A 14,501-nucleotide genomic window follows, 5' to 3' on the forward strand; every position below is an offset into this window, starting at 1 on the left:
GTATAACTCGTCGATGAAAGGGACCTTGATTGAAAATCTACATGTAAAAGTGTCGTAGTGTAGTTGCAGTGGTGTCTCTCAATCAATCTCGGAGGCTGCGAAGATGGGGGGGGGGATTAGAAGTGTTTATTGCATTGGATGAACAATGGGAGGGAATGAAGAGCAATTTACAGTGATTGAGGACAGGACAGGACAGCGCATTAGAAATTAAGATTAGGACAGGACAGGATGGAGGAGGGAGTGACACCGGAGACGACGATGATGGAAATGAGTCTGTCAGAATGAAATGAGATGAAGTGGGTGGAAAGGAAAGCTATACACGAATGAGAAAGTGTGTTGCTGCTTGGATCGTTCTCTCTGTTTATCTTTCTCTGTCCTTCCGTGTGTGTGTGTGTGTATGTGCGTGTGTGTGTGTGTGTCCGTGCGTGCGCGGTGTGCGTGCGTGCTGCGTTGTTTAGAAGCACTTCCTGTGGACGATGGAGGGTCCGGCCTCCTCGTACTCATCCTTGCTGATCCACATCTGCTGGAAGGTGGACAGGGAGGCCAAGATGGAGCCGCCGATCCAGACCGAGTACTTACGCTCAGGGGGGGCGATCATCTGGAGGAGGACAACACAAACACACAAGCACTTAGTACTGAGTAGCTACGCTCAGGGGGGTGATCATCTGGAGGAAGACAACACACAACACACAAGCACTTATGGGGTCCGTTTCTCGAAAGCATCTTTGCTATCATCGTTAGCAAAGTCCTTCATACGAGCGACTCAACTGCATCTTGACAGCGACGCTCACCACTAAATCCAAGGGAATGGTGTTACGTCTTAAAACGGTTAGCAACGACAATAATCGAGAAACGGACCCCTGAGTAGCTACTCTCAGGGGGGGATCATCTGTTTGTGAGGGCAGCACAAAGAACATGTGTTATATTATGGTTGGGCGTGCACTAATGTACTCTAAACTGTGCATTTAACAGTGTTAATTCAACACCTTTCAGTGTTAAATTCACCTCGCTAATGCCTCTTTTCCACTGCAGGGTTTCTGGTAGGCCTACAGCTCGACATAGCTTGACTCGGCTGCCACAATTGCTTTACAATTGAGCTGTGTCGTGTCTATTCGAAAAGCAAAAAGTGGCGGCCAAGTCACACTTTGTCAAGCTGTAGGCCTACCAGAAAACCGGCAGTGGAAAAGAGGCATAATGGTTGAAGGAATGCTACTACATTTAGGCGATGGTCCCACAGTGGTATGTGGATATTTTTGATGCAGGACGATGTGGATGAAAACTAAAAACACCATTGTAAAGGCTTCAGACAGATTGAAGGTCAGGCACACATTTAAATTCAAGTCATTAGCTCCAGCACAGACCACATAAGCTAGAGCTAGAGGCTTGCCTTCACTTATGTACTACCTCACAAAGCCCAGGTTGCTCAGGTTGTCAATTACTTGGCTAACAGGCTTACATACACTAGACTACACTCACTGACTGTCTGTGTGTGCGTGCACTACACTACTGCCCTCTGTAGACAGACAGAGTGTAGTAAATGCATGGAAATAAAAGGCCTACAGTATGCGGTCCTATCATCATGGGCAAAACGGAAACAATGAGCAGGCAGAGAGGGTCCATCTGCTGTAATTTGTCTACATCAGTCTACATCACTTCAAATATCTACCTTCTTAGCCAGACTGTGCCCTCCTAGTGATGCAACACCTTCAGTGTTGCTTCTAGTCAGGCCAAGAGCAATACAAATATCGTTTCTGAGCTCCCTAAAAATCGGGAATTCTTCCCACTTTGTCGTGAAGCAAACAACCATTAGCAAACTAAGGGTTTCTTGCTTCATGCTTTCTTGCTCCGAACGAAGTCTCAAAGAGATTTGAAAGTCGATGATAATCAGGCTACTACTTTCTATGTATTTAGGCTGTGCCACAAAGGGGAAAAAAGTGTGAGTGTACAGTACCTTGATCTTCATGGTGCTGGGGGCCAGGGCTGTGATCTCCTTCTGCATGCGGTCACCGATACCTGGGTACATGGTGGTACCACCGGACAGCACATTGTTGGCGTACAGGTCCTTACGGATGTCAATATCACACTTCATGATGCCGTTGTATGTGGTCTCATGGATACCAGCAGACTCCATACCTGGGGGACAGAGAGGGTGGATAGTGAATAGACTGGTGGTGGTGTGGCACACGACACGAGTGGTCTGTGACATGACACTGTCACCCCCAAACAACCAAGGCTTAATCTGAAATGCTGATCACTTGCTCCTAGGCTACTTCATATGGCACGCACGTACGTACGCACACACACACACACACACACACACACACACACACACACACACACACACACACACACACACACACACACACACAGACACACACACACACACACACACACACACACATACACACACACACACACACACACACACACACACACACACACTGAACAGAACTAGTGAACATTTGGGAGCATGCAGTCATTCCAGGTTTTGTAAAGGAGAGCACTCCTCATGCTTTTGAGACTGAGGATGTCATGGGGATCAGTTTTTTTTTCAGGATTTTCAGACTAGGGGTCACAGCATCAAGTCCCGACACCCAGGGAAGCCGACAAGGGGGACAAAAGGGGACAGCTGTCCCGGGCCCAGGAAGATGAGGGGCCCATAATTAGGCCCTCACTACATTGAATGTATTGGGTGGGGGGCCCTTTCAGATTACTTTGTCCTGGGCCCAGACAAAGCTGTCGACACCCACATGTGTATGGGCCGGGGGTAGGGCGTGGTTGTGATGGGTTAATTGCTAAGTCAACATAATAAAAAGATTCTACTTCCATATTAGCCCTGATGTGTTGAATGCTCACCAATGAAGGAGGGCTGGAAGAGGGTCTCGGGGCAGCGGAACCTCTCGTTACCGATGGTGATGACCTGGCCGTCGGGCAACTCGTAGGACTTCTCCAGGGAGGAGGAGGAGGCGGCGGTGGCCATCTCGTTCTCAAAGTCCAGAGCCACGTAGCACAGCTTCTCCTTGATGTCCCTCACGATCTCACGCTCGGCTGGTAGGGGACAACAAGTCAAACAAAATGGATTTTAGTTTCAGTTCATTTCAGTATTTCAGTCGCTGTTTGCATCTGAATACCACTGCATGCTAAGACATGAACATGGATGTAGGCATGGAAATTGTAGGCCCTTTTAATGATCCCAACCAACACAAGCAGCTATAGATATAACATAGTAAACATGCACGTGTAGTGTACAGTACTTCTGTATCTTACTGGCATCTGGATTGCATTGCATTGCAAAATGCATTTGATATAGGTTTTAAAAAATATGTTCTCAGAATATTTCAATGGCAAGAATTCACACATAGATGATAGGACTTCTGAATCTGAACAGTTATTTTCAATAATAAAATGTGAAAGTCAAAAGTTGTGGATACGTCGTTTTGCAACAAAACTCTGCAGTTCCCCAGTTTAACCTGTGGATGGAGCTGGTCGGGGGGGGGGGGGGGAGGGGGGGGGGGGGGGGGGGGGGGGGGGGTAGGGTAATTGCGCCCTCCTGTATTGGTGGTGGGGGCCCTAATGTGACCATGAAATCCCTCTTTTCCACTGCCGGTTTTCTGGTAGGCCTACAGCCCGACAAAGCGTGACTCGGCCACCACTTTTTGCTTTTCGAATAGGCGCGACACAGCTCAATGGTAAAGCAAAAAGTGGCGGCGGGCGAGTCACGCTGTGTCGAGCTGTACCGTAGGTCTACCAGAAAACTGGCAATGCAAAAGAGGCATTTGTGTCTTATCATGAGGCCCTATGGTCAATTGTTCCGCCACTGCTGGCCAGTCATGTAAGTCATGTATGGCCATGCTTAATGGATCACAGGCATGGCCGTAACTACCATTGAGGACACAGAGGTCATGTCTTCTGTATTTTTTTCAGTAATGTAAAATTTATCTATGATGAAAATTGATATATGATGAACAATGATAAATTCAGTCTGTATGCGACACCCTCATTTATCCTCAAGGCAGTGATTAATAAAAACAAAGTTAAGAGTTTGACTTAAGTATTTGAAGCATTTTAAATGTACGGTATACAGTACAGCAGTATTTGATTATTTTTGCAGTATTTGACCTTGGTGTTTGAAAATGTCTGGTTGCGTCCCTGATCACAGGTGCACCGCCCCGTGCATGCCGGTCTCGACACGCCGCCGTTAGACAGATCACAGGTGCACGGATAGCTATGTCACACGGCACACGGACGCACGCGGCCGTTATAGACCAAAGCAATCAATCAGGCATTCCGGCCTTGTCTTCCTGGCGTCTCGGAATAGAACCGATGACAGCCATTGTGGTTTTATTTCTGAAGCGCATTCTGAGGGCCGGATTATGATGGCCTGGGGCCCCTAGGCAACAGGTTGCTGTGCCCCCCCCAAGGAGGCAAATTTTGAAACAAATTTACGTAGTGTCTTAATTACGAGTTGGGAATTAAAGATAACATGTAAACATGCCTACATCAATTTTTCAATATCGCATCTTGTCACAATTCTGCCTTTTTGTCACATTTGTCCAATCAGGGGCCCCCTGGCAGGTGGGGGGCCCTAGGCTGCAGCCCTATCTATCCTGTGCGGTAATCCGGTCCTGCGCATTCTGCCTGTCCACCCGCCTGTCTATCTCCACCCCCTCTTCTCCTACACACACAGTCAGGCTCGCACACCTGGTCGACTAATGTGCATGATAAAGTTTAGTTGCCATTCTTGGTAATGGAGACGTGTTCCTGGACTGTGCTAGCACTGCTTTGCGTTGTATACTGTAATCATACACTGTTGTGCTGTGCACTTCACTGCCAAATAGTTAAGAAGAAATCAAACTGAGTTCCTATAGACACGCAATAACATGATTTAACGTCTTGGCAGATCTCCTGTCGATGAGGCGGAGAAAGAGAGAGAGAGAGAGAGAGAGAGAAAGACAGAGAGAGAGAGAGAGAGAGACAGAGAGAGACAGAGAGAGAGAGAGAGAGTTTCTAAGTGTGTTTGCATGTGTGCGTGACTCTGTGTGTGTGTGTGCACGACGTCTGTATGACAAGAGGGTGTGCGTCCTCACCAGTTGTGACGAAGCTGTAGCCTCTCTCTGTGAGGATCTTCATGAGGTAGTCAGTGAGGTCACGGCCAGCCAGGTCCAACCTCATGATGGCGTGTGGCAGCGCGTAGCCCTCATATACGGGCACGTTGTGGGTCACACCATCACCAGCGTCCAGCACAATACCTAGAATACACAATCAGATACACACACGCATGTACACACGCACGCACGCACACACGCACACACACACACACACACGCATGCACACACACACACAACAGTGACTCTCTGTACAGATTACCAGACATACAATAGAGTAGCGCTTCTCAACGGGGGCGTTGGGGAGCCCTAGGGGGGCATTGAGAAGGATACAGCTGAGAGGGGGCGGTGCTCCTTTGCGGGGCATTAGTTGATTTTATTTTTAAATACTAAAGGGGGCGTTGGCAGGCTTATGATCAGGTCAAGGGGGGCGTTGGGAGGCTTAGGATGAGCTCCAGGGGGTGTTTGTTCAAAAAAGGTTGAGAACCACTCAAAAAAGGATGAGAGACACTAGGCCTGTTTAAAACATCTGAGTATTAGATTAACTCATTTTAGCCTGGAGCGACATATACGCTGCATTCAGGCTCTTGAGATTTGAGGGTTTTTTTTAATAAACATTGTGTGTATGTTAGAGCTGAATGAACCAATTCTAATATAAAATAGGGGTCTTAGTTTTTTAATGCAACTTATCTCACGTTTTTGTGTGCTTCGGAGGCTGAGCTATAGGTTTTAATAGGCAGAGGGCACCTTTTCCCAAATAGGGCTTAGGCTAAAATGGGTTAAGTTGCAATGGGATGACAAACTTTTGGTAACATGAGAGAGAGAGAGAGACTTTATTAATCCCCAAGGGGAAATTGAGTGCCACCTGGTCATACATACAACACGTAACAGGAAGACAGGACAAATACATAATAAATAAGAGCTAATAAATAAATAAAAACAGTCCATCATTAAAACACACAAAGAATCTCATCAACATTATAAAACATTACAAAAAAAACCACTCAACAGCTGTTGTTAAAAATTCTGATAGCTGCTGGAATAAAAGATCTTCTGAACCGTTCAGTGGAGCATCTAGGCAGGAGGAGCCTTTGGCTTCTGCCACTTTTTGTGATTAAGCTGAGCAATGGGTGGTCGTCCATGCTCAGTACGCTTTTCATTTTCCTCATTGTCCTCTCCTCTAAAATCTGCTCCACCGAATTAAAACATACACCCGTGATGGACCCCGCCTTCCTGATGAGCTTATTCAGCCTGTTCCTATCCTCAAGTGACATCCCTCCACCCCAGCACACAACAGCATAAAATAACATGAAGCAGGATAGAGATGACTAGATATACGTAGTTATATGTAGTAGAGTTCCTTTATTCATCCCAAGGGAAATGAAGGTATCTAGCGGTGACAGTGGCAGTGACAGTGGTATTTCACTAGTGACGGCACGTAAGCCCGTCTAAGTCAGGTGAATCAAAGATAATGCTGTGGTCTTAGGGTGGATTTACTCATAGTCACCGGGGGGGAGGGTTCAGTCGTCTAGTAGTAGTAGGTAGTAGTCTGTCTGTCTATCTGAATGACAAGAGGCTAAGTAAGCAGTAAAAGATCTAATGCCTCCCGCTACGTGTCCTGCCCTGTCTATGCACAGGGCTGGCCTGATCATCTGGCATAGCGGGCATTCCCCAGTGGGCCCCGCACTCTTGTGGGCCCCTATTTTCAGAAATGTCAAAAAATATATAATTTTTTACATTTCTGAAAATAGGGGCCCATAAGGTGCGGCGCCCACCGGTGATTCCATTCTGTGCCGCAAATTATGAGGGGGGCCCCTTTAACCCATAAGTGCCCGGGCCCTATTTCTCCCCCACCAGTCCAGCCCTGTCTGTACTCTGTGCCCACAATGTAAACATGAGCTAATCTGAACGCGTAAGAAGAGCGCAGCAAGTCTCACCGGTGGTACGGCCAGAAGCGTAGAGGGACAGCACGGCCTGGATGGCCACGTACATGGCTGGCACGTTGAAGGTTTCAAACATGATCTGCCCATAGAGGACAAAAAAGAGGACAAAATTAGAGAGTAATCAAGTCAGTCAGTTGATGTCCACCTTAATAAGTAAGGTAGACGTTATTATTACAAATGTAACATGTAAAAGATGTAGTATACGGGCACAATTTCAAACTTGTTTTTTTTCTGACATAAATCCCAAGGATTTGCTCAGGTGTCTTAACAGACTAGAGTTATGGAGGTGGATGTGCAACAGTAACAGTAATTAGCATCAGAAAATATGTAAACACACTCTGAAATTTTCTTTCTTGTGAAACACTAAAATGCCATGGCAGCGTGTCCAAGGTGCATGCATTCCAAGGCTTCCTGTGGTGTCTTTCTTGTAGAGAAATTGAAGCGGTGTTCAGAATTTCCTGTCTTTGTTTATTTAACTGTATACATGGGTTCTAAGTTTTTGTTTTCTCCTATCTGTGCGACACTACCTGCGCACAACTCAACCTCTGATTGTTGGTGACCGGTGTCGGTAAAAAAAACACCAGTGTATGGCTGCCAGTGTATTGCCCCTCCTCACAACATCGTGTTTGTAAACACGGTGAACCCATGTATTCATCACTGATGTCCACATCCTCGCCCACTCATTCACCTTGACCAGTGTTGCCAGATTGGGCTGTTTCCCGCCCAATTGGGCTGCTTAGGATGGCCGTGTGTGGGTAAAAAAGGCATTTAGCAGAAAAACCCGCCCAATTTTTTTCCATAGAAATCAATAGAATCGGGCGGGATTTGGTGCTTCCAGGCGGGTTTTTAGCATTTTTTGGGCTGGAAATCATCAGCCTCATCTGGCAACCCTGACCTTGACATGCAGTAGCCTGCGTAGGCAGACTTGTGTCCTGCCTACCAATAAGAAGCTTACGGGGAGAGACATACAGTGTGTATAGGCTGCCTCAGTAATGTGCAGCCTATCTAATTGGCTTCCCTCATCTGGCTGGGTCTGGCTGGGTCTGGCTGGGTCATCTTGTCCCACCCAATGGTGTGTGTGTGTGTGTGTGTGTGTGTGTGTGTGTGTGTGTGTGTGTGTGTGTGTGTGTGTGTGTGTGTGTGTGTGTGTGTGTGTGTGTGTGTGTGCATGCGTGCATGTATGCGTGCTGGCTGGGTCATCTTGTCCCACCCAATGGTGACGTGTGTGTGACGTGTGCATGCGTGCATGCGTGAGTGTGTGTGTGTGTGTGTGTGTGCGCACGCATGCGTGTGTGTGTGTGTGTGTGCGCGCGCGTGTGTACCTGGGTCATCTTCTCCCTGTTGGCCTTGGGGTTGAGGGGGGCCTCAGTCAGCAGGACGGGGTGCTCCTCAGGGGCCACGCGCAGCTCATTGTAGAAGGTGTGGTGCCAGATCTAACAGGACACAAGATAGAGGATAGAGGATAGATAGAGGATGTTATCCTATGCGTCTAGTTTATCATTATAATGCTGACTGTAGAAGGTGTGGTGCCAGATCTAACAGGACACAAGATAGAGGATAGAGGATAGATAGAGGATGTTATCCTATGCGTCTAGTTTATCATTATAATGCTGACTGTAGAAAATAGAAGATAGATTATGTTATCCTATTCATCTAACAAGTAGGAAGATAGAAGATATGGCATGTCATTCAACTATATTTTTGATAACCTGATACAGAATGTGCAGCTTGTGTGTCATCTACAGTAGCTTCAACCTTGAGGGGAGCTACTCAGGACATTGGAAATGTTTAAGTCTATGAGCTATTGGTAAGCAGAATCTGTGAATGTATTGTTGCAGTCTAAATGCATTGACTTGACAATCTTACAAGATTCTTCAGTGCTTCAGTTACTGACATCCATCTGTACATCTATCATTTCTAAAGATCCTTTGTCTTGACGTCCAGTGCACAATGTAGTCCAGATTGCATGTGTGCTAAGCTAACCTTCTCCATGTCGTCCCAGTTGGTGATGATGCCGTGCTCAATGGGGTACTTGAGGGTCAGGATACCTCTCTTGCTCTGGGCCTCGTCTCCTACGTAGCTGTCCTTCTGACCCATACCCACCATCACACCCTGGGAGAGGACAAGATCAGGGGTGAGTTTCTCAAAAGAGAAGTTGTTGGCCTCTTAGCAACTTCGGTAGTTGCCAATGGGAAAATGCATTGAAAACAACAAAGTAGCTAATGTAGTAAGCAACTTTGGTTTTGAGAAATTCACCCCAGAAGAGGGAAACAGGCCATGAGTCAACAAGAGGTCAATCCTCAGTAATGGACACTCCGTCGCATCCTAAACACAGCTACCTGTAGGCTACATCATTTCGATACACAGAGTGATTTTGTTGCAGATATCTTGTGCCTTCATTGTTTTGCAATTTAAGAAAAAGTAGCCTCTTTGTAGGCCTACAGATGGGGCCCGCCGGCAGGAGCATTTACTCATTGCTGAAAAGACATCATAACAACATTGCTATGGCATTACAGAGATCCTTAACTCTCTGACCAAGTCTGTTAAGACATATTCATTACTCAAAGTTCAAGAGAGTCCTTGTGCACAAGGCCTCAGTAATGCAGGTGCAGGTGTGAGGCAGGAGAAGGTGAATCAATGAACAAAATTCAAGAGACACAGCACACTGCTTACTTTTCTTTACTTTAACTGTTCGCTGTTCGCTCCGAAAAATAAAGTAAAGGGAAGTAAGCAGTGTGCGGTGTCTCTTGAATTTTGTTCATATTCATTACTATTTTAGTGACAGTAAGGTTATAAAATAGGCTCTGCACAAACAGGTTAATGAATACTGAATGTGGAATAGAAGGGGTTGAAACTAGGTGTCAAAATATAATCCTAGCACTCCTGACAGTGTGATGTTTTTTTATATTTTACTCTATGTACTATTTTTTACATGACATCTTTGCACCAGCAAAGTAACCCGCAGAGTTTCTGACAGACATTCTCCATGGAGCGAGTGACACTAATGTCCTTCATAGACAACCCCCCAAACGCAATACATCAAACCATGACAAGGCTATTTTACGCCGTTGTTCCTCTCTGACACACACACACACACACACACACACACACACACACACACACACACACACACACACACACACACACACACACACACACACACACACACACACACACACACACACACAGACACTATTACTGTAGATACAACACACTTGCTGTTGTAAGTCACTGCATTGATCTAAAAATATAGCCTCCAGTGGCAGTTGTGACTTGCTTCTAACGTGCACATTTAGTTGCGACCAAATGGCATTTTCATTGGAACCAGAAATCCAGACTTTGGAGGACCTTACAGTAGAATGACCTTTCCTTTGGCTTGTATTAAATATTTCACCTTACAAAGGCACAATACAGTAACTAAGTGAACTTAGTGAACAGCCAGAATGACCGGTATTATTTGGAATTTCTGTAAGGAACGTCTGTAAAGTCATAATAAATTTACAATGATTTAGTATATTTTTTCATTCAATACTGGAATGTTCCAATGGCAGAACAATGTACTCTAAATATCCACGTCCTGTATACATATTTCGCATTTGTCAATGTCAACGAGCTTCAATCAAGTTTCAATGTCAACTACAAAGTTACTGCAACTTTCCCTTTCTTGGACAGTCGCAGAAGAGATTATCATAACTACAGTAAGTAATGACTATCTTATATTACAGTATTATACAGTCCCAAGAAAAAGTTTGTACACCCTTTGAAATTTCTTACATTTCTGTCAAAATTGGTCATAAAGCATGATCTGATCTTCCCGGAAATCACAAGAAGGAACAACCAGAGTCTGCTTTAACTAATTCAACCCAAGCATTTACAAGTTTACTTATTTTCATTGGCCATAAGATGTAAACATTCACAGGACAGAAAGGCATAAGTAAGTACACCCTTGCATTCAATAGGTTTTAACCCTAAGTTTGTCGCAATAACCTCAACCAGATGTTTCCTGTAGTTGCAGATCAGATTAACAAAACAATCTGGATGTATCTTGACTCCCTCTTCTTTAGAAAACTGCCCTTCTGCAGCAAGGTTTCTGGGATATCTGGAGTGAATAGCTTTCTTGACTTCATGCCATATCATCTCAAATGTTTTTTGTCAGAGCTTTGACTGGGCTATTCCAGAATGTGTATTTCATTGTTATGAAGCAATTCAAAAGTCAATTGCCTCTAAAATATGGGTTGTTGTCCCATTTCAGCACCCATCCTCTTGTGTGCCTCAACTGTGTGACAGACTACCTCACATTTTTTCTGTAAAATATCTCAATGAACTTCTGAGTTCATTGTTCCACTAATAATAGCAAACTGACAAGGGCCTGAGGCACCAAGGTAGCCGCATATAATGATTCTCCCGCCACCATACTCAAAGGTGGAGATGATGTTTTGGTGAAGGTGTGGTTCTCCAGTTCTCCTCCAAACATGATACTATGTGTTCCCCTGAAAAATTCAACTTTAGTTTCAACGTTGGTCTACAGAATATTTAGCAGTAATTTTATGAAGCATATAAATGCTTTTTCGCAAACCTCAAAGGTGCAGCAATATTTTTTTTGGACAGAAACCCCATTAATTTTAGATTGGCAGAATGAACCCCATTTTTAGTTATTCTTGGTTACATCTCCACTTCTGAGTATGGTGGCGGGAGCATCATTATATGCGGCTACCTTGCTGCCTCAGGCCTTTGAAAGTTTGCTATTATCAGTGGAGCAATGAACTCAAGTTTATTGTGATATTTTACAGAAAAAAACGTGAGGAAGTCTGTCACACAGTTGAAGCACATAAGAGGATAGGTGCTGAAATGTGACAACAACCCATACATTAGAAGCAAATCTAAATTAGAATGCCTTCATAACAATGAAATACACATTCTGGAATAGTCCAGTCAAAGCCCTGACTAAAAATAATTGAGATTATATGGCATGAAGTCAATAAAGCTATGCACTCCAGACATCCCAGAAACCTTGCTGACGAGAGGCAGTTCTCTAAAGAAGAGGGAGACAAGATACATCCAGATATTTTTGTTAATCTGATCTGCAATTACAGGACAAGTCTGGTTGAGGATATTGCAACTAACTGAGGGTTAAAACCTATTTAATGCAAGGGTGTACTTACTTATGCCTTGCTGTCCTGTGAATGTTATAGCCTTATTGCCAATAAAAATATGATAACATGTAAATGTTTGTGTGGAATTAGTTAAAGCAGACTCTGATTGTTCCTTCTTGAGATTTCCGGGAAGATCAGACCATGTTTTATGATACATTTTGACAGAAATGTAAGAAATTTCAAAGGGTGTACAAACTTTTTCTTGGGACTGTATATATATTACAGTATTATTACTGTCTTTAAACAGCCAGTTGTTGTGATCTGCCTTTAAGAAGGCCTATCTATTTATAGCACGACTAGTGTGTAGTGTACTGCATGACATGTGACTGCATGTGCACCTGATGGCGGGGACGTCCAACAATGGAGGGGAACACGGCTCTGGGAGCATCGTCACCGGCGAAGCCAGCCTTCACCAGGCCGGAGCCGTTGTCGCACACCAGGGCGGTAGTCTCATCCTCATCACACATCTTTACTCTTTACTGTTGGAGACCTGCACTGCACCATACACACAGCGGACACACAGAAACGCACGTTACATAACATACAGATGGCAGTCCACATACACACACACACACATAGTAGACACACAGGGACAAAGAAACACATACACAGTAAAACATGCAGTGTTAATTCAACACTTAGATTGTATTCTGGGACCAAATACACTCTAGACAATGATGAATTGACTCTCTAAGGGTTAGATGAACATCACAATTTTTACTATGTATTAACACACACACAAATATAGACATTTCTGTTAGGATCAATAAAGTGTACACTACTCTTCATACTGTTAACACAGAGCTTACCGTACAGCAGTGTTTCCCAACCTTTTTTGTCCTACGTACCCCCTGAGCCATGTTGTCATATGAAGAGTACGCCCTCACACATGCTCTATATCTATTCTGCTATCCCAAAGTGGCTACACTCCATGTATTTGTTATTATTACATTTCTCCACGTACCCCCGAGTTGTGCTCGCGTACCCCTAGTGCTACTCGTACCCCTGGTTGGGAAACACTGCCGTACAGTATAGTACAAAGTAAATGCACTCTCACACATAGCCCTACTCTCATCACAGGTGATTTTACTAATGAAGTCCATCTAGTTATTTTAGCAAATTGGCTGGAATAGATATGTGACAGGACTTATACCACGCAGCACGCACGCACACACACATGCACGAACGCAAGAATGCACGTACGCACGCACGCACGCACGCACGCACGCACGCACGCACGCACACAGACACACACGAATTTGAAAAAACGTTTAAAAAATTCGACAAGGACAGTTGAAGAGAGCATCAAAGAAAAAGAGATTGCTACAAGCTTTTCCAAGTGCATTCATTATATGCGACAACAAATCGCACATTTTCGGCGAGAATTGTTGTTATGTTAATATTGGATAGCATGTCAAAAGATAAAATAATAGTCTAGGCCGAGTTACATTAAAGATGTTTAACGAATTTTTTTTTAAAAGTACATTCAAACATATCGAAAAGTATCAAATTAATGATGTTTGGTAAAAAAAAAGTCAATACATACTGCCTCTTTTCCACTGCCGGTTTTCTGGTAGGCCTACAGCTCAACATAGCGCGACTCGGCTACAACTTTTTGCTTTTCAAATAGGCACGACACAGCTCAATCATGAAGCAAAAAGTGGCGGCCGAGTCGCGCTGTGTTGAGCTGTAGGCCCACCAGAAAACCGGCAGTGGAAACGAGGCATAAGAGGACTTAATCCGGTTCATATGTGAGAAATGCAGATTACTGCATTCACCAAAATGATGTTGTGGTGTGGTGCCTATCATACTGTAAGTGAGGTGTTATAATACGACTCTGGTCCACTTACCACTAAGGAGAAGAGGCTGGCAAATGCAATGTCATGTAATGTACTGTAATGTCATGTAATGTAATGTAATGTTATAATATCCCTCTGGTCCACTTACCACTAAGGAGAGGAGGCTGGCGTGCTCTTTGCTCCCTTGAGAGAGTGAGAGAAGCCCTCACCTGGCACACTGATATATACAGTAGCCACACACGCACGCACGCACGCACGCACGCACGCACGCACGCACGCACGCACGCACGCACGCACGCACGCACACACGCACGCACACACACACACACACATACTATGCCTTCACAGTTACTCCACCCCACGCCCCAAATGGATGGAGGACACTGACTCGTACCACCTCACACCCCGCACCTTTTTAGGATAGACACTGTCAACCTCTCTACTCCGCAGACTACCCCTCCCTCTCTCTCTCCCTCCCTCTCTCCACAACAAGACTTTACA

The 14,501-nt window shown here is 44.9% G+C and overlaps 1 protein-coding gene across 2 annotated transcripts; it reads right to left on the minus strand.

Annotated features, from left to right (window-relative positions):
• Positions 1–106: 106 nt before the first annotated feature.
• On the minus strand, positions 107–14,253 carry LOC134438331 (actin, alpha skeletal muscle A-like). Of its 2 annotated transcripts, none has more exons than XM_063187879.1 (9): positions 14,149–14,253; positions 12,540–12,696; positions 9,032–9,160; positions 8,371–8,481; positions 7,043–7,127; positions 5,088–5,249; positions 2,857–3,048; positions 1,952–2,133; positions 107–598 (listed from the first exon to the last, which is right to left on the minus strand). In XM_063187879.1, exons 2-9 carry the CDS (start codon positions 12,666–12,668, stop codon positions 455–457), a joined length of 1,134 nt encoding a protein of 377 aa, XP_063043949.1. In that variant the 5' UTR covers positions 12,669–12,696; positions 14,149–14,253; the 3' UTR covers positions 107–454. The 2 variants fall into 2 exon arrangements, with proteins under 2 accessions (XP_063043949.1, XP_063043950.1); XM_063187880.1 differs by having other exon boundaries at positions 12,540–12,691; positions 14,149–14,242.
• Between the last annotated feature and the right edge of the window lie 248 nt (positions 14,254–14,501).

This window comes from Engraulis encrasicolus, chromosome 22 (genome assembly GCF_034702125.1).
Source record: "Engraulis encrasicolus isolate BLACKSEA-1 chromosome 22, IST_EnEncr_1.0, whole genome shotgun sequence".
Lineage (NCBI taxonomy): Eukaryota > Metazoa > Chordata > Actinopteri > Clupeiformes > Engraulidae > Engraulis > Engraulis encrasicolus.

Excerpts from the sequence above, each read along its gene's own strand:
- LOC134438331 (XM_063187879.1), bottom strand. The coding sequence starts at position 12,668 with ATGTGTGATGAGGATGAGACTACCGCCCTGGTGTGCGACAACGGCTCC. Across the intron at positions 9,161-12,539 it reads TTGGACGTCCCCGCCATCAG|GGTGTGATGGTGGGTATGGG; the intron begins GTGCACATGCAG and ends GTCCTCTCCCAG. Across the intron at positions 3,049-5,087 it reads CTACAGCTTCGTCACAACTG|CCGAGCGTGAGATCGTGAGG; the intron begins GTGAGGACGCAC and ends GTCCCCTACCAG.